The sequence below is a fragment of the Mesoplodon bidens genome (assembly GCF_964165515.1).
Source record: "Mesoplodon bidens genome assembly, chromosome: 19".
Lineage (NCBI taxonomy): Eukaryota > Metazoa > Chordata > Mammalia > Artiodactyla > Ziphiidae > Mesoplodon > Mesoplodon bidens.
Window position 1 is genome coordinate 28,274,785 of NC_138179.1, and position 23,885 is coordinate 28,298,669.

The 23,885-nt window shown below is 45.7% G+C and overlaps 1 protein-coding gene across 1 annotated transcript in view; it reads right to left on the bottom strand.

Annotated features, from left to right (window-relative positions):
• The window catches only part of SPECC1 (sperm antigen with calponin homology and coiled-coil domains 1), a 136,041-nt gene that overhangs the window by 29,086 nt on the left and 83,070 nt on the right, over positions 1 to 23,885 (bottom strand). Inside the window, exon 10 of the mRNA XM_081218756.1 lies at positions 22,743 to 22,845. Within this exon, the coding sequence (XP_081074882.1) occupies positions 22,743 to 22,845 (103 nt within the window). The remainder of the gene's footprint in view (positions 1 to 22,742; positions 22,846 to 23,885) is intronic.

Below are 23,885 nucleotides of genomic sequence, written 5' to 3' on the forward strand. Positions count from 1 at the left end.
GTTCTCTGTATCTGTGAGTCTGTTTCTTTTTTTGCTATATTCACTAGTTTGTTTTATTTTTTAGTTTCCACATATAAGTGATGTCATACAGTATTTGTCTTCTCTGTCTGACTTATTTCACTGAGCATAAGATTTAAGATTTTATGGTCATCTCTCTGGAATCCGTAAGGTGGGTTAACAGGGGGTAGGATGAAGGGGCCTGACCTATTCCAGCTTCAGTATGTTCCCAATCAGGTATGGCAAATGCACCTGCATTATTATACTATATACTCCTTCTCAAAACTTTCTTGGCTGTTCTTGTTTGTTCTACCAGGTGAATTTTTAATTATTTTAAGTTCATGAATAAAGAAATCCAATTAGGATTTTTTAAAAAATTTACTTATTTATTTACTTTTGGCTGTGTTCAGTCTTCATTGCTACACGTGGGCTTTCTCTAGTTGCGGCAAGTTGGGGCTACTCTTCGTTTTGGTGCGCTGGCTTCTCATTGCAGTGGCTTCTCTTGTTGCGGAGCACAGGCTCTAGGCACGCGAGCTTCAGTAGTTGTGGCACGCGGGCTCAGTAGTTGTGGCTCGCGGGCTCAGTAGCTGTGGCTTGAGGGCTCTAGAGCGCAGGCTCAGTAGTTGTGGCGCACGGGCTGAGCTGCTCCGAGGCATGTGGGATCTTCCCAGCCCAGGGCTTGAACCCGTGTCCCCTGCATTGGCAGGCGGATTCTTAACCACTGCGCCACCAGGGAAGTCCCCCAGTTGGGATTTTAATTGGAACTGAATTCAGAGATTAATTTGGAATAATTTACTTTTTCAATGATTCTTCCCACACTGTATCCCTGTTGAAGGAACTGAGGCCTCGAGACCTGGGAAAGCATAGCTCAGAGCAGGGAGTCTAGGAAGGGTTGCCCTTTGCCTTACATGGCGAGGACCAAGGGGTAAGTTACGGGGGAAAGAGAACAGGAACATCTTCTGAGGATAAGGGCTTTCTGATGACAAAAGGGCTGCTGTGTCTCCAGGGATGTACAGGCAGATATGCATAACCTCTCCCTGGAGACAGAGTCAAAAGGGTACTGACATCAGAAGAGTAGCTGGAGCTTCTCTTTCTTGCTTCGCCCTTCCTCACTGAACAAGCAGTGGAGCGTCCCCAGCCACGACTTCCCTCCCTGAGGTTCTCTGACCTTGGCATTGTGACACATGGCCCTGTTTCACTGCAAGTGCCCTGTTGCCTCAGGGCCGGCCCCTGAACTACCTAGCTGGGTCAAGCCCCACGCCAGCGCCCCTCCCGCCCTGCCCCCAGCTCAGCTTGCAGGGATGACCTCCCTCAGCACGGGGACAGGGGACAGCAGTTCCTCTGCAGCTTCCTGTGATGTCTCCCTACCCCTTCGGCTTGGCTCCCGAACAACCCCCTGCCGCGTCCTATCCCCAGGCCCAGCCCTCGTTCCAGGTCTCGTTCCAAGAGGAACACGTTTCGAGAATCTTCTTCCTCTCCTGTCCTCTACTGCCTCTCGTTAATTTCACCCATCATTTTCATTAATTTCACTCACCTTCTTGGCTGCCTCTTTCTAAAAAAAGGAGATGGTTATTTGCAGCTCTGCTGGTTCCATTCATCCTAGAATGGCCCAGTCACCCCCTTTCCAGGCTCTGTCATCTCTCTGCACCCCTAAACCCCATCCTTTTAGCTGAGAGCTTATCTGTATCCATCAAGGATGTGTTACAGAAACCTTCTCATGCACCATCTGCACCCATGGGTCAAATCTCCAGGCTGGAAGAAGAGCCCAACCCACTGCTCTGAAATCTAATTACAGCAAGTGTTCATCGAGCCCCTCTGTGGGTCAGGCGCTGAGGGACAGACAAACAACGAAGCGCGGTTCCCGGCCCGAATGACTGGCCACGTTCAGTGGAGCAGGTGGGGCAGACACACCATGATGGGGGGGGTGTCACATGGAGGAGGCCCCTGGTGGTTGGGCTGCAGAGAACCAGCAAGTCGTGGACGGGATTCCCCATGTGGTTGTGGGACACTGGAGACAGAAGTCTGGTTTTTGTTTTCTTTTTGTGGCCAAAAATCAGATTGAACGGGCCTTGGCAAACCAAAACGTAAGTGGCTCTAAGGAGAAAAAGCACACCCGAGTTGTGACCAGCTCCTAGGCCCGGGTCTTCCTCTGTCACTAAAGCAGCCATGTGACTGTGACTTCAGGCAAATGACTCAACTTTTCTGGTTTTTAGTTTCCCCATCTTCCAAATGCCTAGATTAGATTCGGATAGATTATATTCATGGTATTGAAATGACTGGCTATGGAACCTGCCCTTCCAACAAAAGCTTCTGCAGAAGGTTCTGCCAAAGTCGAGCCTGAAAACGAGATGATTAAATGCTCTCTTGCTGGCTCCCGCATCTGTTCTGTCCTACACTGCCCAACACAATAGCCACTAGCCATGGGTGGCTGTTTAAATTAGTTAAAATTAAATAAAGTTTAAAATTCAGGTTCTCGGCCACATGAGCCACCTTTTAAATGCTCGGGAACCACAAGTGGTGAGAGGCTACAGTGCTGGACGTCACAGATCTAGAATATTCTAAACAGCACAGAGAGTGCTACTGGACAGCCCCGCCCTGCACTTACACAAACACGTATATTTATTTCCTCTCCTTTTATGCAAATGTAGCATGATGTGCAGACAGTTCTGCATCCTGATTTTTTCCCTCTCACCAAGATCCATAGAGATAGGTCTTTACACCACATAACATAGAGACGGTTACAGTGTAGAAACTAGGAGGCTGGATTCTGAAGCCAGAAGCCCTGTCAATTACTAGTGGTATGATTATGAGCACTTAGGCAACTTCTCTGTGCCTTGGTTTCCGAATCCTTAAAGTGGATTTGGAATAGATACCTCATAGGACTGCAGTCAAGATTAAATGCACAAGGCACAGGTAAGCATGCAGAACAGTGTCCACCACACGTGAGATACTCACTATACACCAGCCCATTCTCCTCTCCATTCTTTCCTACGACATGCGTGGACACAACAGACCTTTAGGCTGTTCCCAGTCTTTTGTTATCACTCTGCACACATGTGGAATAAATTATGATGGACTCTGCCAAACTGCCCTCCAGGACGTTCTTTCATCTTATTCCCTCCCATGCCCACCCCACAACATACCAGTGGCTTCTCTACACATTTGTAAGGGAATCCACAAAGTTTCAGGGAACAGCATGCTTTTGTCCACCCTATGATGTTCTAAACACTCCAAACAGAATATTTTTAGTAAGGAAAAAAAACCCCATTTTTTAAGGGAAACAGCACTTGTATATTTTTGGATGTGCTTACTAAGAAAATAATACATAATAGCTAAACAACTTGTGGAGGAATTCTGTTCTAAGACTGAGTTTAATTTATACTAGACAAACAATCTTCAAGCCAATCTTAACCTCCCACCCCCAGAAAGACTGAATTCAGCCTCCTTAATCCAAAGCTTCTTGCAGCTGGAACGCTTCTTTTTTCCCAGATGAACATTTCATGATTAAGAGGATGGAAAAAATCCTCAGTGCAGAGTCGCTTGGGACTGTTATTATCTAAACAGACTTGCGTGCTGCCCTGGGGGATGGAGAGGCAAGGGCAGCAAACATCCAGGCCTCGGCTCTTACTGAAGGCAGGATGATGGTGTTTGGTGTCCGGTGGTGCCGCCCTGCCACACTGGCTGCTGGTGTATCTCATCTCCAGAGCACCCCCACCCCCAACCAGGGAGCAGACAGGAGGCAACATTCTCACACCATTTTACTTTGAAAATCCTGCTCTTGCTTCCTGAAGCTAGCGGGACACCTAACATTTCTACGCATACGGAGAAATGTACGCACTGGTGATGTAAGAACGCAGGCATTTCGTGCCAATGATCCTGTGAAGCTACGAGACTCAGCTAACTCACAGCAAGAACCTCCAATGCTGCCCCCAGAAGCCCACCTCCTTCTGCCCCCTCCCTTTCTCCTGCATTTGGTAGGAATTCAGCAGGTTGGAACGGACAGGACTTGGGTCCCTCGGCCTGTGGCCTGCTGGGCTGCCCACACTCCTCCCCGCTCTCCCCGACAGCCCCTCCCCAGCCTGACTCCAGCCCACACCCAGCCTGTCCTCCATCCCGCTCCCTCTGGGACCCCCTGCCTCTAGTTCCTCAACACAGACCTTTATGACCTCGGAACTCTAGAGTCCAAATCCTCGGGGACCAAAACACTCTCCTTTTCCTGGAGGACACGGAGGACTTACTCTCCCAGTCTTTCCAGTAGGTGGTGGTGACTTGGGGTGGGGGGACTACATTCCAAACCTCTGAGAAAAGGGAGCGAAAACAAAACAGCTAAATACTCCTGCTGGAAAAGGCTGACCTTCTCAGACAGCCCACAGGTACGGGTCTAACGTCGGGTCAGTACAGAGCCACTGAGAGTGGCAAGTGGTCCCCAGAGCTGTGGTTCTGGGGCACTGAGGTGTCCCTGCTGAGTTCACCCACGAGGCAGGCGGAGGGCTGCAAAAGCAGGGGGGTGACACTGCCCCAATGTGGACGAACCTCGAGGACGTATTGCCCAGGTGCTATCAGCCGGACGCAGAGGGACGAGCACGGCACGGGGCCACTTCTGAGGGCACCTGGGGCGGCAAACTCACAGAGACAGAAAGAGAACAGAGTTACTCGGGGGAAGGGGGAATCACTGTTCAGTGGGGACAGAGACTCAGTTTGGGAAGATGCGAACGGTCTGGGGGTGGAGGGCGGGGACGGATGAACAGCAACGTGCATGTGCCTAATGCCGCTGAGCTGCACACTTAAAAATGGTGAAGACGGTAAATATTACATTATGTATATTTGACCACAATTAAAAAGAGAGAGAGAGAGAGAGAGAGAGAGAGAGATCGAGGACAAGAAAGACAACCGGGCTGAAGGGATGGTTCCTCCCACAAACACCAACACAAATAGCTAAGTGGGTTTCACTGACAGCAATGGATGCTCCCTGGGTAATTAAAAGTACTTTCAAGAATATCCTGCTCTACTCAGCAAGCTGCTAAGTAATCTTGCCCAGTTCGGATTCCATCAAATCGCTGTTTAGAAGTTCTCCTTGGCTGTGCTGTTGGCACCGTCCTGTCCCTGGAGCCCCTGCACAGCTGCACGTATGACCACGTGGTGTGGCCACATCCACTCCTTCTCCCCTCGCCCAGCTTGCTCACCCCCCGACCCTTCCAGGTTGCTGTCCGACCCCCTCTTCTCCAGCTCACAATGCTCCAGATGGCTCCCAGGTCTCCCAAGTCCCTCTCCCTCTCAGGCACGACTCTGGCTTTGACTGCTTCCCTGGAGGGTGACCCATCCACCTGGCCTGAGCAGCCGGCCTGCGCTCTGACCCCAGCTCTGCCTTCTGACCCCAGCAGGAATCCCTGAACCATTTCTCATTCATCCGACTGGCTTTTTAGTTCTACATTTTAAAAACCTGATTTTGATGAAAAAGGTCTCTTTATTCTACTCAAATTTGATAAGTACTGACCTTAGTTTAATCTCCACTTGGATTCTCGGGTGGGGACACCTGTGCTTTTCCCACCTTTTCAACCCGCATGCTTACCACAGGTGCCGTGGCTGGAAATCAGTAAAAAGAAAACCAGTAGGAAAAGTATACTACGAACAAAATAAGACTAAATCCATACTAATAAGCCACAAGAAAATGTGAACGGACTAAATTTCCCTATTAGAGGAGTTTTCAGATTACACATAAAGCTAAAACTATTTACAAGAAATCCACTTAAAGCGAGTAAAGAAGACAGAAAACAAAGGAAGCCAAAGATACATCACGGAAATAAAAGCTGAACAGCAACAGGAACAGAGTATGTCGGTATCACAGAATGTAAACTTGCAGATCAAAAGGTTCAACTGGGGCCTCCCTGGTGGCGCAGTGGTTGGGAGTCCACCTGCCGATGCAGGGGATACGGGTTCGTGCCCCGGTCTGGGAGGATCCCATATGCCGCGGAGCGGCTGGGCCCGTGAGCCATGGCCGCTGAGCCTGCGTGTCTGGAGCCTGTGCTCCGCAACGGGAGAGGCCACAACAGTGAGAGGCCCGCGTACCGCAAAAAGAAAAAAAAAAAAAAAAAAAAAAGGTTCAACTGAAATAACAGGAAAACGTATAAGAGCTACAAACCCTTAAATCTGGTATCAAAATATCTAACGTTTAAAAACTCTTAGAAATCAAAGATTTTGACAAAAACCACAATCAGCGTGAAAGACTTCAACGAATCTCCTGACCGTACAGTGAAGGGCACTGTCCAGCCTAAACCAGGCGACAAGACAAATGTCCTTTATGACGAAGAGTACAGAAAACAATATGCTTCGTATTAAAAGAACAGCCATAATCAAGCAGAGATTTCCCCCAGGAATAATATACCATATTAATAAATACCATACACCATGACCAAGTTGGAATTTGGCCCCCAAGGGATATAAGAATGTTTCCCTATTAGGAAATCTGTTACATAATCTATTTATGTTAATTACATAGATGGGTTAAAAGAGAAAAACACCTGATGGATTTATTGGACAAATGCCAAAAAGGAATTGGATATGTTTCTTATCTATTTCTGGATTAAAGAAAGAAAAACCTCTCAGTAAACTCAGAACTAAGCTTCCTTTAGTGGGCAGAGTGTTTATCAGGAAACAACACAAAAATCATATTTAAAGGTGAGATACTACTCACCTTGAATGCAAAACAAGACAAGAATATCCATCATCAAAAGTATTATTCGGGCCTCCCTGGTGGCGCAGTGGTTGAGAGTCCGCCTGCCGATGCAGGGGATACGGGTTCGTGCCCCGGTCTGGGAGGATCCCATATGCCGCGGAGCGGCTGGGCCCGTGAGCCATGGCCGCTGGGCCTGCGCTCCGCAACGGGAGAGGCCACAACAGTGAGAGGCCCACATACCGCAAAAAGAAAAAAAAAAAAGAAAAAAAAAGTATTATTCAACATTTTCTGAACTTTTACGAATGAAGAAAACAAAAAAAGTATGAGAGCTATAAATATTGGAAAGCAGGGGAAAGTTATTATTTGTAACAGTCTGCCTCAGAAACTCTAGAAAATCAACAAATACAATCAAATAATGAAAAATGAAGAGTTGCAAACACTGTGATCAACCACAAGGACAAGGAATGTTCTCAGAGCCCTTCCCATGGCTCTGTACATGGTAAGTACCTGCTGGTCACCTTCCCATTTTTCTGCACAGCAGCCACTGGTGGCAGAAAACCAGACCAAGAGACCAGCAGAAGAGCCTAGAAAGTCCAGATGCTGAATCTCCTTTTATGTCTGGGTCTATCAAGTGGTTTAACAAAGACTGTTAAATAAATGATGCTGTAACACAGAGCCACTCATTGAGAAAAAAAGTTACAATTCTACCTGGTAAAATAAACACAAATTTCAAAAAAAAAAAAAAAAAGGAAAGATTTAAATGTTTAAAAAAGGATATCTGGAACCACCGTGGCAGCTGAAGGCTAATATTTTAACCTATAAATAGCTCTGAGACTCCTGGGTAAAGAAGGCAGACGGACACACGCTCTTAATATCATTCTCTCTCAAAGCCCCTTTAAAACCACAGAGAAGAGATTTTGGTTTCTCCCCCAAAGGTATTAACTGATGAGGAAAAAGGAAACGGGAAAGGAAACAAAATTCTGCTATCTGAAAAGCGGAGGTACCGGAAACAGCTGACACAACAGACCTAAGAAAACGAAATCCCAGGCCAGCAGGGGGAAGAGCGAAGATCCAACCTGACGTCAGCGCAGAACCTCCCCAAGGTCTGGCGATTGACACGAGCACCTGGGACGTGGGGACAAAGGCCGTTAAGACCAGGAGGCCCGGGTCTGGAAGTCCGTGCACAGCGGTCAGAGCCGCAGATGCCTGGGCATCTCTGTACAGCCCGGGGCGGCCCCTCCACGTGGCCGAAGCCTGGAGAGCAAAGGGGGGGTGGTCCCCAGACTGGGGGGTATCGAGCACAGTGCTTATCTATTTCTGGATTTAAAAACAAATTCCCAGCAAATGCAAAAGAAAAGCAAGATTCCTTTCGTCAAGAGAGCATTTATCAGTAGACAATACAAAAATCCTATTTCATGGTGAGGCATGTCCTGAAAACAGGGAATCAAGAGGTATTTACTGGGTGCCCAGGTGGCAGACAGTCCCCGCCCCTCCCCACTGACTCCTCTTCTCTGATCTGCTGTCCCAAACCCCTGCTGCCAGGCCGATGCCCTCAGGCAGGAGACCGGAAGGTCCTTCTCTGGGGAATCCGACCAGCCCAAGACACCGACACCAGGAGTCTGTCAAGGGCATGGCACGAGCACAGCACTCCACAGTGACAGCCTCAGTCACAAGCCAGGAGCTGCCAGTCAGCTCTGCAGAGCCCCACACTCATCAAGACCACCTGGCTTCTGATAAAGCCTCCAGCACAGAGACCCGGCGATACCAACACAACAAAGGAATCTGTAGGAAGATCTAAGCAGGGGGAAGATTTGGGAATAAAAACAACCTATTATTCTCGGCAAGATTAATAGATGATATTACATGTGTGAAAAAAGAATAGGATGCTATAAAAAATTCAGGGTCCAAAAAAAGAACCCCTAAGACTTAAAACATGATAGCACATACACACAAAGGAATATTACTCAGCCTTACAAAAGAAGGAAATCCTGACACATGCTACGTGGATGACCCTTGAGGACATTATGCCCACATTATTATGTAGAATAAACCAGTCACAGAAGGACAAACACAGTATGATTTCACTTGTGTGAGGTCCCTGGAGTCATCAAATTCATAGAGACAGACAGTAGTAGAAGGGTGGGTGCCGGGGGGCTGGGGGACAGGTAGTTAGTGTTTAATGGAGACAGAGTTTTAGTTTGGGAACATAAAAAGGTTCTGGAGATGGATGGTGGTGATGGCTGCAAAAACAGTGGAAATGTACTTAATACTGAATTGTACACTTAAAAATGGTTAAGATGCTAAAATTTTATGTTACATGTGTTTTACTACAGTTAAAGATTAAAATAAACTGAAAGGATGCAAAAAATATGATAGTAGAAATGAAACATTTAATAGATTTTGGAAGACTAAGTTAAAGAAGTCTTAGAAAAACAAAACTGTAAAACAGATGGAAAAAAAGGTAAAAAAGATAGGATAATGGGGGATCCAGGCTAGGAGGAATTTGAGAAAAAGAAAACAGAGATGAAGAAATTACCAAAGAAATAATTCAAGAAAATAAATACATGTGTTACCTTATTGAAAAGGTGCAGTGAGGGTCCAGTATGACAGCAAAAAAAAAAAAAAAAAAAAAAAGAAAGATACACATCAAGGCAGATGACCCTGAAATGGTAGAATACTGGAGGACAGAAGCTCCTACAAGCTTCTGGAGAGGAAAAAATGCAAAGGATTGGAATTATTTTGTTCTCATTGCAACACTGGAAACTAGAAGACAATGGAGTGACATCTACAAAATTATGAAGGAAAATATTTTATGACCTAAAATTTTATACCCAACGAAACCATCAAGTGTCAGAGTAAAATAAAGATGCAAGGTCATAAAATTTTACCTTCCATGAACTCTTGTTCAGAAGATACTGGAGGAACCAAAACAAGAAAAAAAATAGGGTATGGGACCCCAAAGATAAAAAAAAGGGGGGAGGCAGAAATATAACAGTGACACCTGAGCATCCCGTAGGTCTCCCACTCATCTCTCCTCTGCCCCATCTATTCTCTACACCATCACCACAATCACCTTTCTTTCCTTTTTCTTCCTTTTAAAAAATTTTGGTAAAATCTACATAATGTAAAATTTGCCATTTTAACCATTTTAAGTGTACAGTTCAGTGGCATTAAGTACATTCACAATGTTGTGCAATCACTTTTCTTTTACAGTTAAGTAAACTTTTTCTGAAGTAAAACATATATGCAAAAGGGGGTACAAATCATAAATGTGCAGCTTGATTGTTTATAAAGTGTACACACTGTGTATCCCATCAACTAGATCAGGAAATATCAGCTGGAGGAGACCTTCACGTCAAGAGCATACATTTTACATAACTGTAACCATAAATATAGTTCTGCAATTAGAACAGCTAGCATTTATTAAGCCTTTATTCTGTATTAGTCTCAGTGTTCAGTGATTTATTTGCATTATTTCATTGAATCCTCCTGATCTTTTAAGGTAGGGATAATAATTATCTCCATTTCACAGATGAGGAAATTGAGGCCTAGAGATTATCCAAGACCATATCATAAGCGGGGTTTGACTCTAGGCTGGAGTTAGTGCCATCATACTGTTCATATTATTTCATGCCTGAACTGCTTCTCATTTTTTTCTTGCCTTATTTATTTTTTACAGAAAAGGCTGTAACCATTTAAAAATTTTTTCACATAGATGTCATAATGAATTTTTTATAGTGGAAGAAATTGCATAAAATTTACAGTGTTACCATTTTAAAGTATACAGTTCAGGTGCATTAAGTACATTCATTATTTTGTGTAATCATCACACAAAAGTCATCACTATTTTGTTCTTCTTTTTCAACACTATTTTGGGTTTTCAGGACTCCTTGCAATTCCATATGACTTTTAGGATCAGCTTTTCCATTTCTGCCAGAAAAGGCCTGTTTTCTTAATTTCATCTTCAGATTGTTGATTGTGAATATATACAACTACAGCTGATTTTTGTGTGTTGATCTTGTACCCTGCAACTTGTAGATTCTTTGGGGTTTTCTATGTATAAGATCATGTAACTTGTGAATAGTTTTGTTTGTTCCTTTTCAATTTGAATGCCTTTTAATTTATTTATCTTGCCTAATTGCTCTGGCTGGGACTTTCAGTACTGTGCTGAACAAAGACGACTAAAGCAGGAAAAAAAAAAGAAAAGAAAAGAAAAGAAATACAACAGTGAAACGGTTTGATGGCTGGGCACCAGGCACAGAGGACAAGCCAGGATAGAGGAGGTCAGAAAGCTCAGGAGAGATTCCTCAGGGGGAAACTGGTGGAATCCCTCACACGTATGATATAAGGAGATATTCCATGAGGGTTTGGATTGAATTAGTGATAATCATATAGAAAACTAAAGTAAACAAAGAAACACAAAGATGATTGAAAATACAAGTAAAACAAGATATTATACAGAAAAGAAAACGTAATGTATACTATTACATGGCTTATCCACAGATAACATTTATATCATTTTAACGTAAACTCCAAATACGCACAACCACACTGGGGAGAATGGGAAGACAGGAAGTATGGGGGGTGGTGAAAAAGATAAACCCTCATCTTTCACAGGAGGAGGTCAAGACACAACATCTAAAATAGGAAACAAGAAACAGCAGTATAAGTGTGCTATTTAGCAATGGGAAGGTAAATTCCTAAATACACAGCGGCTGCACCATTTTACATTCCCACCAGCGGTGTGAGGGGTACAATCTCTTCACATCTTTGCCAACACTTTTCAAATTTTTCATTTCAGTTCTAATCCTTCTCAGCTGCAGGATTTGTTTGGTCCCTTTTTATACTCCCTATCTCTTTGCTGATTTTCCCATTTTGTTCATGAATCCCTTCCTTGATTTCCTTTCGTTTTTTGGCCAGGGCCTCCTTGAGCTGAGTGTACTGAAGGCAGTTGGTTTAAGGTCTTTGTCGGTAAGTGGAGTGTCTGGGCCTCCTCAGGGGCGGTGCCTGTATTTTTTCCCCTTGTGCATGGTGCCAAATTGTCTTGGTTTTCTTCGTACCTGTAACTTTCTGCTGCAAACTGGCATTTAGAGCATGACCGTGTGGCAACTCGGGAAGTCAGAGTCTCTCCCCCCGCAGGGTTTGTTGTTACCATTTGCGGTGGTGCCTGTTTGTGTAGGGACTTCTCTGAACTAGTTTTGTAGGGTCTGTATTCTTTTCCGAGCGAGTCACTGCCGTCTTGGCTCTGTTAGATCAGTGACCAGCTAGTGACTGGACAGAGATTCCCTCAAACGCCGGGAGACCTCCCCAGTCTCTGCAGGGCGGCTCTGAGAGGACTCGCCTGCAGCCACTTAGAGCTCAGCCTTCCCCTCCTCCCTGTGCGGAGCCTGAAGGTCGGCCAGAGGTCAGAGCTCAGGCCTTTTCAGGTCCTTCCTGAGCTTCTAGATTCTGGGGATACACAGGGACTTTTCACAGCCCCGTCCCCACATACCTCCCCCACCAGGCTCTCCTGTCGGGCTGCTCGGTCTGCCTCTGCTTCAACCACCCGTCCACCCCTCGAGGTGGGAGGCAAAATACCTCTGCCTTCAAACACTTGTACCCGGGAAGCCACCCTATCTTTAAGGAACCATCAACAGGTCAAAACGCACAACCACAGTCCTCAGAGAGCAAGGTCTGTTTGGCGCCCTCTGGTACTAGCGAGCTGCCCAAGGAACAGTGGCTTCCATCTTCACAGTTATCACTGAGCTGGGGGTGCGGGGGACACTAGCAGGGGAAGCTCTCTGCCTGGAATTCTGCGGGTAATTTTCCCCCTTCACCTATTACGTATTCCCCCCCGCTTGCTGTAAGTTTTTGATTAGATTTCAGAGTTCTGAAAAGGTTGGTCTTGACAGTTTTGCCCCCTTATTTCTTGCTTTTGTAGAGGGATGGAGTCTTGGATTTCCTAACTCCCCACTTTTGCTGCTGTTCCCTTGGCAGCATTTCTAGGGGTGGTGGTAGGACAGATATTATGGATTGCTTTAATCAACGGCCATCTAACCCCTTTCAAGGACCTCCAAAGTTGAAAAGTACATCTCCAAGACACACATGCAGCCTGGGTTCAGCATGTGATTTGGGTTCTGTCAATCAGAGGCACTTGCAGGAGACGGATTCAGAGCTGAGTCACACGGGGAAAGAGGCAAGGCTGCGGCATCCACCCCACAGCAGAGGCAGTGTGATTCTGGAGCCCACAGCTCCAATAATCACGGATGCAGCTCCCCTGGCAGGTCAGTTCTGACATGTGCAATTTGGGAGTTATTGGGTTGGCCAAAAAGTTCGTTCAGGCATTTAGTAAACTGTTACGAAACACCCGAACGAACTTTTTGGCCAACCCAATGTTTCTAGAAATTTCCACCTGGAGTATGTGTCTTTAATACTCCCAATAATTCTGTGAGCTAAGTATACCCTTACTAAACAAACCCCTTCCTGCTAAAAACACCTGGAGTGGATTCAGTGGTCTGTAGCAAAGAACCCTGAGAAATTCAAATGTAAAGTAACAAGCAACCTAACGGTTCATTAATAGGAGACCAGATAAAGTATGGTGACGCACACCATGAAAACCTATGCAGGTATGAAATATAATAAAGTAGCTCTAAATGCACCAACAGAGAGATGACCACAATACATCAACTGAAACGTTCACCACAGATCAATATACGATCTCATTTTTGTAAAGTTAAGTTTTTATACACACATTTGTATATTTAAAGCAGTGGTTCTCAACCAGGGGCAATCTTGTCCCCTCCCTCTCCTGGCTGGGGACATCTGCCAATGTCTGGAGACATTTTTGGTTGTCACCACTAGGAGAATGCCATGGCATCTAGTGGGTAGAGGCCAGGGATGCTGCTGTAATCCTACAAGGCATAGGGCAGTCTCCACAAGGAAGAATGATCTGGCCCAAAGTATCAGCAGGGTGAAAGCTGAGAAACCTTGATTTAAAGAAAAATACCCAGGGACTTCCCTGGTAGAGCAGCAGTTAAGAATCCACCTGACAAGGCAGGGGACACGGGTTCGAGCCCTAGTCCAAGAAGATCCCACATGCCGCAGAGCAGCTAAGCCCGTGTGCCACAACTACTGAGCCTGCACTCCAGAGCCCGCGAGCCACAACTACTGAGCCTGCGTGCCACAACTACTGAAGCCCGTGCACCTAGAGCCCGTGCTCTGCAACAAGAGAAGCCACCACGATGAGAAGACTGCGCACCGCCAACAAAGACCCAATGCAGCCAAAAATAAAGAAATAAATTTATTAAAAAAAAAAAAAAAGAGGGGCTTCCCTGGTGGCACAGTGGTTGAGAGTCCGCCTGCCGATGCAGGGGACACAGGTTCGTGCCCTGGTCTGGGAAGATCCCACATGTCGTGGAGCGGCTGGGCCCGTGAGCCATGGCCGCTGAGCCTGCGCGTCCGGAGCCTGTGCTCCGCAACGGGAGAGGCCACAACAGTGAGAGGCCCGCGTACCGCAAAAAAAATAAAAAATAAAACAACCACAATGAGGTATCATCTCACACCGGTCACAATGACCATCATCAAAAAATCTACAAACAATAAATGCTGGAGAGGGTGTGGGAAAACGGAACCCTCTTGCACTGTTGGTAGGAACATAAATTGGTGCAGCCACTATGGAGAACAGTATGGAGGTTCCTCAGAAAACTAAAAATAGAGTTATCACATGATCCAGCAATCCCACTCCTGAGCATATATCCAGAAAAGACAAAAACTCTTAATTAGAAAAGACACATGCACCCCAATGTTCACAGCAACACTATTCACAATATCCAAGACATGGAAGCAACCTAAGTGTCCATCAACAGATGAATGGATAAAGAAGACATGGTACATAAATACAATGGAATGTTACTCAGCCATAAAAAGAAGGAAATTATGCCACTTGCGGCAACACAGATGGACCTAGAGATTATCATACTAAGTGAAGTCAGACAGAGAAAGACAAGTATCATATGATATCACTTATATATGGAATCTAAAAAAATGATACAAATGAACTTATTTACAAAACAGAAACAGACTCACAAAGAAAACAAATTTATGGTTACCAAAGGGGAAGGGGGGGTGATAAATTAGGAGTATGGGATTAATAGATGCATACTACTATGTATAAAATAGATAAACAATGAGGATTTACTGTATGGCAAGCACATGAACTATATTCAATATCTTGTAATAACCTATAATGGCAAAGAATCTGAAGCTGTACACCTGAAACTAACACAATATTGTAAATCAATTATAGTTAAATGTTTTTAAGTGTAAAAGAAAAATGTCTTCACAAATCACCGTGTTTCATGAACAGCTGCAGAAGCAGAGACAGCAGGTGAAAAGGGGCCTCCACAGAGTACAGGCCAATAAGGACACTGGTTTACTATTGGGAATCTATCTTTATAATGCAGGAAAAGAGCCACTTTAATGACGATAAATAAATCAAAGCATTTTACATTCTCTGAATCGTGCTCGCAGCTCTCAAGAGACCTGTCTCAAAAAGGAAAACAACCAACAGAGCCCCAAGTGGCCTGATGGAGCACAGGCTGCTCGCCATTGGTTAGGTGCTTGCTGGTGCTTGTCTGGGAAGCAGAGACAGAAAAACACAGTGCTGGCAAAGAAAACGCGATGTGGGTGTTCTTTCCAGATGCAAAATAAGGTTTGTTTTGGACAACACAAAGACTGCTTTTTTCTCTAACAGAAGAATGCCTAGCTGCTAGCTGAGAGGTTAAAAACAGGCTCAAAGATGTCTGGGTCTTCGTGACAGCACGGCTATCTCCTTGCTAGCTCCTTGCTAGCTCAACTCGTGCAATACAGAATCAGAAACTGAACAGATTCAGATACATTTTCAAGTAAGTCTCTTGACATCTCTGGACATCTGAACACTGGCTTCTTGCTATCTGAAATGCAAAAGCCAAATATGATTTGAATGATGGGGGATACTTGTGTACACCTTCATCTAAGGGAGGGGTCAGCCAACTTTTCCCGGGAAGGGCTCTTTTGCAACTACCCAACTCTACTCTTGTAGTACAGAAGCAGCCATAGGCAACATGTAAATGAATGGATGTGACCGTGTGCCAATAAAACTTTATTCATGAAAAACACGTGATGGGCCACATTTGGCCCCCGGGCCATGGTTGGCTGAACACTGATCTGAGTCAAGACTTAAATGTTACTTAGTGTAACAGGATCAGACCTATGCTATTTCAAACGGCAAAAGCTTTGATGATATAAAATGTGAAAAAATAAGATGAGCCAGGCCAAAATGAGAAACTTTTGAGTTATAGTATGTGCCATTCAGGGTTAAGGACATTTTAGATATACCACTTGGAGAAGCCCATTTTTCTGAAAAATGTGCGATCAATCTTTTAGGTTTATGTTTGATTTTCAAGCCCATTCTTTGTACTGTAATTCCTTAGGTGTTCTGCTCTTCCACTTTAAAATTTTTGTCAGAAAGGATCTGGTTTAATTATTGACTGTAACACACTTTTATGGCCTTTTCCCTCAGACTTCACCCCCAAACTGTATGTCATAACACAACGATAGATACAAAGAATATATTTGGATTATGAATCATGATATTAAAGTGAACACGTGGGGCTTCCCTGGTGGCGCAGTGGTTGAGAGTCTGCCTGCCGATGCAGGGGATAAGGGTTTGTGCCCCGGTCCGGGAAAATCCCACATGCCGCGGAGCGGCTGGGCCCGTGAGCCATGGCCGTTAAGCCTGCGCGTCCGGAGCCTGTGCTCCGCAATGGGAGAGGCCACAACAGTGAGAGGCTCGCGTACCACACAAAAAAACAAACAAATAAAGTGAACACGTGTGAATCCCACCTCCCAAATAAAAACTAGAGGACCAACACCTTGCGTATCTCCATTTTACTTTTCGATTTTTTTTAAAAAATTTATTTTATTTATTTATCTTTGGCTGTTTTGGGTCTTCGTTGCTGCATGACGGCCTTCTCTAGTTGCGGCGAGCGGGGGCTACTCTTCATTGTGGTGCGCGGGCTTCTCATTGAGGTGGCTTCTCTTGCTGTAGAGCACGGGCTCTAGGCGCACGGGCTTCAGTAGTTGTGGCTCGCGGGCTCTAGAGCACGGGCTCAGTAGTTGTGGCGCATGGGCTTAGTTACTCCGTGGCATGTGGGATCTTCCCGGACCAGGGCTCGAAACCATGTCCCCTGCATTGGCAGGCAGATTCTTAACCACTGCACCACCAGGAAGTCCCTCAATTATTTTTTAATATACGAAGTAATACATGCCTACGTTTTTTAAAGTTATAGTTTGATAAGATTTATAATTTAACTACTGGTTTCCTACCCTGCCCCCACCTACATCTCACCTGCCATCTCCTTGATCTCTCTACAGAAGCTCTTCTAACTACCTTTCCTAAAAGTAATTAATAGCTTTACTGAGATATAATTCACATACCATAAAGTTTACCCTTATAAAATGTACAATTCAGTAGCTTTTGAGTGTTCTCACATGGTTGTACAACTACCACCACTATGTAATTCCAGAACATTTTCATCACCTACAAAAGAAACCCTGTACCCACTCACTCCCTCTGAAACTGGATACCCCTAAAATTGAATTCCCCTGCGGAGTTTATGATAAACCTCTCTACCTAAAAAGTTTATTCCCTTCCATGTCCTGCCCCTTTCCCCTCAGGATGGAGGAGTATATCAAAGAAAAGGGGGGACTGAAACAGAGCAGGATCCTGTGGGGCCTTCCCAGGTACAAAAGCCCCCGTGTCCCCTGTCTCTTTTTTGTAGAAAAAAGGCTTTAGTCTCCTAGGCTTTTCCTGAGCTCCAAAGAGCAGATTTAAGCAGTTACTAATTAGGTAAGGAAGGAATGTGGAGAGAAAGGAAAAGTGGTCAAGAAACAATAGTTCAGCATTAAAAGAGAGTCCAGGTTCCTCCCAGGGGATCCACAGAACAATCTGACGCATATCTCTGAGTTGTTCTGCAGGAACTAAGACCCCCCGCCCAGGTGGCGGATGGTGACTACAGCTGACCACAGCATGCACACCCCAGACTGGCTGGAACCAGAAGGTTGATGATTAAGATACTTGAAACACCACCCTGTTACCTCACCTCCAGCCAATCAGAAGGATGCGCTCGAGCTGATTACACACCCTGCAACCCTCTCCCTCTCTTTGTCTTTAAAAATCCTTCCCTGAAAGTCATGGGGAGTTTGGGCCTTTTGAACATGAGCTGACCATTCAATGAATGGTACACCAATGGCCTGAAGAAGAAAAGTCCGTCCCTGGTTGATCACGTAGGAAAAGTAAATAATCTGACCCGAGGGAAGAATCTGGGGTTCTCTCTGTTACGTCCAGATCCCAGTAACTCCACTCTAACAGCATCCTGTTGCTGCAGCCGCTTAAACGATACCCATTTATTGTTAGCTCGTGTTTAGTGGGTCAGAAGTCCTGGCAAGCTCCGCTGGGTTCTTTGCTTCAGATGTCAAGGTGTCAGCCAGGCCGGGCTCTGCCCTGCAGGCTCTGGGACAGAATCCACTTCCCAGTTGACTCAGGGTGTTGCCAGAACTCACCCTCTTAAATTTGCCATATGACCTTGATGGAATTGCCAGTGTTGGCCACAGTCCAGGGCATGGCAGGGCCCTGGGAACATAGCCAATGTGCCACCTGCAGAGGGCAGGGTGGCTGCGCCTTGTCCTGCTTCCTGGGAGGTCCCAGGACCTTGCCGTGATTCGGGGCTGAATTCCACGCATTCATCATTGTTACAGGTCAAGACCCCTCAGCTAAGGGTGGCAGCAAGCCGAGCATCCTTAGCCTAGCTGAGGTCCGAGGGCATCAGGACAGGGAGAGAAAGGACAAAGGACCCTGCAGCACCAGCCGGTCCACTTCCGAACTGCTGGGTGCCCCCATGGCGTTTCCTGGATGTTGGCAGGACCTCGGCGCTGCAAGTCCTCCATGCTGGAAAGTCCTGGTCTCCTCGCTGGCTGTCAGCTCCTCTCCACGCGTCCCCTCCACCTTCACACCCACCGACGGTACGGGTCCTTATGCTTCAGAGAAAACTCTCGGCTTCTACGGGTCCATGTGTTAGGTCCACCCAGGTAATCTCCCTTTTGTCACATGTACAGTGGGAAACTCCACAGGGCGAGGGTCACTGGGCATCATTCTTAGAATTCTGCTCACCCCACCCACCACCACCTTGGTTTTCCGCCCCTGAACGCTTCCTGGTTCTTTAGAGATGGAAATCTCTCTGTCGTAACCCCGAAGAGGGAACTAAAAGCAGATGCAGAAAGGGAGTAGCAGGGGTTCTGTGGGTCAGATGGGATACAGCTAAAGGCATAACCAGCGCCAAGCCCAAGACTGAGGGCAGTCTGCAGGGCCTTCCTCGGAAGTCTGACTTTTTCCCAAAAGGATCCAAGGACATCTGAGTTGAGCAGACCATCTGGAAGGGTCTCCTTTTAATGAGAGCCATTTCTGGCTCAGTGCGGGCCCCAGCCCACAGTGCAGGTCTGCTCAGGCTCTACTGCCCAACCTCCATCCTGGGGCAACCCCAAGACACCAGAAAGCTGGGCCGGGGGCCCAGCCGAGGGTCTGGCTGGCCGTTCTAACCTTCGCTGCCACTAAATGAAGCAGCCACCCACCTCACATTACTTCAACTCCAACTGATGCATCACTAAGGCCATGACCTCCGAGCCTAGTACTTGGTGTGAGATAAACACTGATGAAAATACGAGTCCTCACCTTGTCCAGGTGAGCTGAGCTACCACCCAAATATCACCTCTCTGACCTTTGTGTTAAAATTGCATCCGCATGACCGACATTCCCAGTCCTCCTTCCTGGCTTTATTTTTCTCCCTAGCACATTCCACTGGCTGATACAGTACATATTTTACTTTTAAATTTTAATTAACTGTCGTTCCCCATGAGAATGTAAGTTCCTCGGGAGCAGAGATTTTGCCTGTTCCATTTCCAGCACTTAAATATTACATGACTCCAAACTGGCACCTTAATACAAATTCACTGAATTAACATAAGGAGAATTCCTTTTTTTTTTTTGGCTGCTTTGGGTCTTCAGTATTGCGCGCGGGCTTTCTCTAGTTATGGCAAGCAGGGGCTACTCTTCGTTGCGGTGGTTTCTCTTGTTGCAGAGCACTGGCTCTAGGCACGTGAGCTTCAGTAGCTGTGGCACGCGGGCTTCAGCAGTTGTGGCACGCGGGCTCTAGAGCGCAGACTCGGTAGTTGTGGCGCACGGGCAAACTACTAAAACTACCACAAGTTCCCAGACCAGGGCTCGAACCCGTGTCCCCTGCATTGGCAGGCGGATTCTTAACCACTGCGCCACCAGGAAGTCCCAGAAGGAGAGTTCTGATCTAACCCATCACGCTACACTTTGGTGGGGTAAAAAGAAATCATTTTCACTCAAAATTACATGGCTACCGGTTTTTAAAAAGACGGGTTTTAAACTGTCTGAGTTTTCTACAATTTACTTTTGGCTTCCCTAGTCGGAGAGAACAAGCTTTAAAGGCCTGTCTTAAACAAACAGGTCTAGAGAGAGAATATTTTGTGAAGAGTAAATAAATCAGACACATATGATTTGTATTTCTCTCCAAGTTTACAGAGATTTAACAATGAATGGAAGATACTCTGCAGGCAAAATGAGTTTGGGTTTCATCCAACGTGAGATGCTTTGAAAACCAGTTCAAAATGTTCACAAAAACAAAGCAAAACAAAGCACTACAGCAGGAAACGTCATTCTCACTCACACGACTGGAAATGTCTCGTCTAATCTCTCCCTGAGACCAAATTATAATGACATTCCACGTTCAAGGGCTGATTCCTTCTGAAAATTTTAATTGTCTTTTCGTACCTGTTCTAGCACGTCCCTCAGCCCACTTCTGTAAATCGGGGAAATGACAGTCCCTTCAACCACGGGCTCGGCCATGGTTGGACCTCGTGCCTGGTTGATTACTCCTTCCCATTTTCACTTTTCTGTTACCAGGCCTACTTCCTTCACCCTGAAACCTCCTGTAACCAGCTCTCCTCCCTGACTCCTTTGTACCTTGGGAGCCTCTATTATTGGTCATTATCCTGATCTTTTCTTTTCCTTTTTTAATGGAAAATGAAAAGAAGGTAATGTCACATATACGGGACACTTCTCTTCTTGGGCAGAGTCTGATTTTGAGACGCTTGACTGCTGCTGTTACAAAGATATCCCAGCTGCTGCCTTGCCGTCTGGGCTGGCTCTCGGCCAAGGCCTTGTTTTCTTGCCACCCTTAAAAGCTGGAGGTTGGAGAAGGAGAGTCATGGCGCTGGTGGCTTCAGAATTTTTAGAAAAATGGGGTAAAGGCACGGGAGGCTGGGTCTGAATAGGGAGAGTGGAGAAGTTGGCCATTTTAAAGAGGGCGTCTCTTTAACGGGAAGGTAAAACAATCCAACTTCCAGAAGAAAACGTAAGAAGATGTTTTCATGACCGTGGAATAGTCAAAGGTTTCTTAAACAGAAACAAAATGCACTAATCATCAGAGACTGATAAATTATAAATTATACTTAACTGAAATGAAGAACTTTGTTCAACAAAAGAGTGAAAATGCAACCACCCTGGGAGAGGATATTTGTCTATTTGACAAAGGACTTGTATGCAGAAAGTATAAAGAACTCCTGGAAGCAATAAGGAAAGAAAGACAATCTGCTTCTAAAAATGGGCAAAAGGCCTGAGCAGGTGTCCCAAGACAGACAGCCCAGACAGATGTCCAGTGAGCACATGAAAAGGAGCTCAACCTCACCCTTCAGCAGGGAAACACCAAGTCACAGCCACAGTGATACCCCACGTCACATGTGTCCAAATGACCAGGAGCAAAAAGACTGACAACAGCAAGTGCTCGGGAGAAGGTAGAGAAAACAGAAATTTCATAAATCATTGGTGGGAGGTAAACCGTACAACTGCTTCGGAAATCTGGCTGGCACGATCTACCACACTTGAACACACTCACATCCTGTGGCCCAGCCGTTCCATTTCTAGGTACAGATCCAGAAAGAATGAGCACGTGTGTGTTCCAAGAGGAGTACAAGAACATACCAGCAGGATTTATGACAGCCCCAAACTGGAAGTAACTCACCTGCCCATCAACAGCAGGAGGGAAAAGTGAATAATGGTGGGACCATACAATAGGTTACTGATGGGTGAAGAAAATGAACAGACTTACAGTTACAGGCAGCAACATGGATAAATCTCAATAACTTAACTCAAAAAGACAGATGGAAATACCACAGTTTTTACTTCCATTTATATAAAGTTCAAATGTGGGCAAAACGGACGTGGCATTTAGGGACACACACTTTTGGAGAAAGCCATCAGGAACCGAATTGAGGACAAAGGTACCTGTAGGAGTCGTGAGGGGCTATGACAGGAAAATCACACAAAGGGTTTGAGGGACGGCAGTGCCGTTTCTGGATGCGACTCTGCGGGTTTTCACTTGACCATAATTCATGAAACTATGATTCACGCTTGACACACTTTTGTCTTTGTATATGAAATTTCATAATAAAAAAACTTAAACTTATATCAGGTATAACTTCCTTGTTTAAACTTCACGGAAAACAAAAACTGTCCCAGTAAACCGAAACTCTTCAACTAAATTCAAGCAACTCCTAAAGGAACAGAAGAAGTTGAAGGTCCACCACGTGGGGACTTTACGTGAATTACGAAACGGCTCCCTCTTTGGGAAGATGATTTAGCGAAAGCTGTCTGCTCGGGCTGAGCAGCCTGTCGGGCGCCCTGCTTGGGGGTTTATACCTCCTCTGAGCAAAGAAAAAGGCCCCCTCCCGTAAGAGACGCAGGCCTGCGTTGAGGTCACGTCTGCTGGGAGTACAGACGGGCCTTCAGTCCCACCCGCCTCTCCAACGGGGTCCCTGGGGCCGCACAGACATCTCCCTCCCTGGCAACCCCACCTGTGAGAACAGAAGCCGACAGTGACAGGCACAGTGGCCCAGCCAGGCCAGTACACATGCAGGACACAGGACCCCGCCCGCCCGCCCGAGCCGCTGGACGCTGGCTGCCACCGCCCCTTACCGCGTAGCCCTCCGTCTTCTTCTGGCACCACCTCAGGAGAGCGTTGCGCTTGGAGCCACCGTATTCCCGGGCCAAGGCAGCCAGGGGGTCTCTTCTTTCCACGCTAGTTAGAAAGGAGAGCACACAGTACAGAGAATATGCTAACTTTTAAAACCCACAAATACATAGGAAATAACTAACTAGATTAGAAAAGCAAAAGTTGAGTCTATCCAGTGAGACTCTAAAGAAACCACCAAATTGGTCCCATCAACAATACATTTTTATTATGTCTCATGGTATGAAAGAGAAAGTAAATTGTGCTTCTTGGCTTTCAGAAGTCTGGGGAGGGTTTTTTTTTTCTTTCTAATCTATCTGCTGCTCCATCCTTCTAGCCTTTTATTTATGTATCAATACTTATGTACAGTATCATTTTAATTAAAGACACCTATAGAAAAACACTCTGCATGCTTCAAGGCTACACCTATTTCCATGTAACAAATAAAAGGTAGATTGGAAGGGCGTTTTAAAAACACCAGATTGGCTACTTCCGGGGAAGTGATGGGAATGGAGATGAAAAACAAAATCGGTAAAACTGACTCAAAAGGGGGGGGCCTGATACTCTGAAGGTGACACTCATACTCCTCAGTTTATGGTGCAGGAACTCAATTCTGAGCACCTGTTTAGCCAAAGGAAGTGATTTCACTAATTAATACCATATCATTCCAAGAGCAAGAGTTTAGGTGCTCCAGCCTCAGTTTTCTATAGACACGTATACTTTGTATGTGACCTAAAATTATCCAAATACTAAAGAGGGACTAAAGATCACACAGTGTCTTCCATGACGAATATCATGAAATGAGAACTACATTCCTATAGCATGTGGCACAGTATTCTATTTCCCTCCACCACTAGGAGCAGAGGGAGTACAGGAGGTGGTGCACGTCTGGAGCGGCACCTGTAGCAACAATTTAAGAGCAAAAGACAAACACTCTATGATAGGATCTACATATGGGATCTAAAAATTAAACAAACTAGTGAATAGAACAAAACAGACTCGCAAATACAGAGAACAAACTAGTGTTTACCAGTGGAGGGGGGCCGATAGAAGGGTGGGGGGATTAAGAGGTACAAACTACCGTGTATAAAATAAATAATCTACAAGCA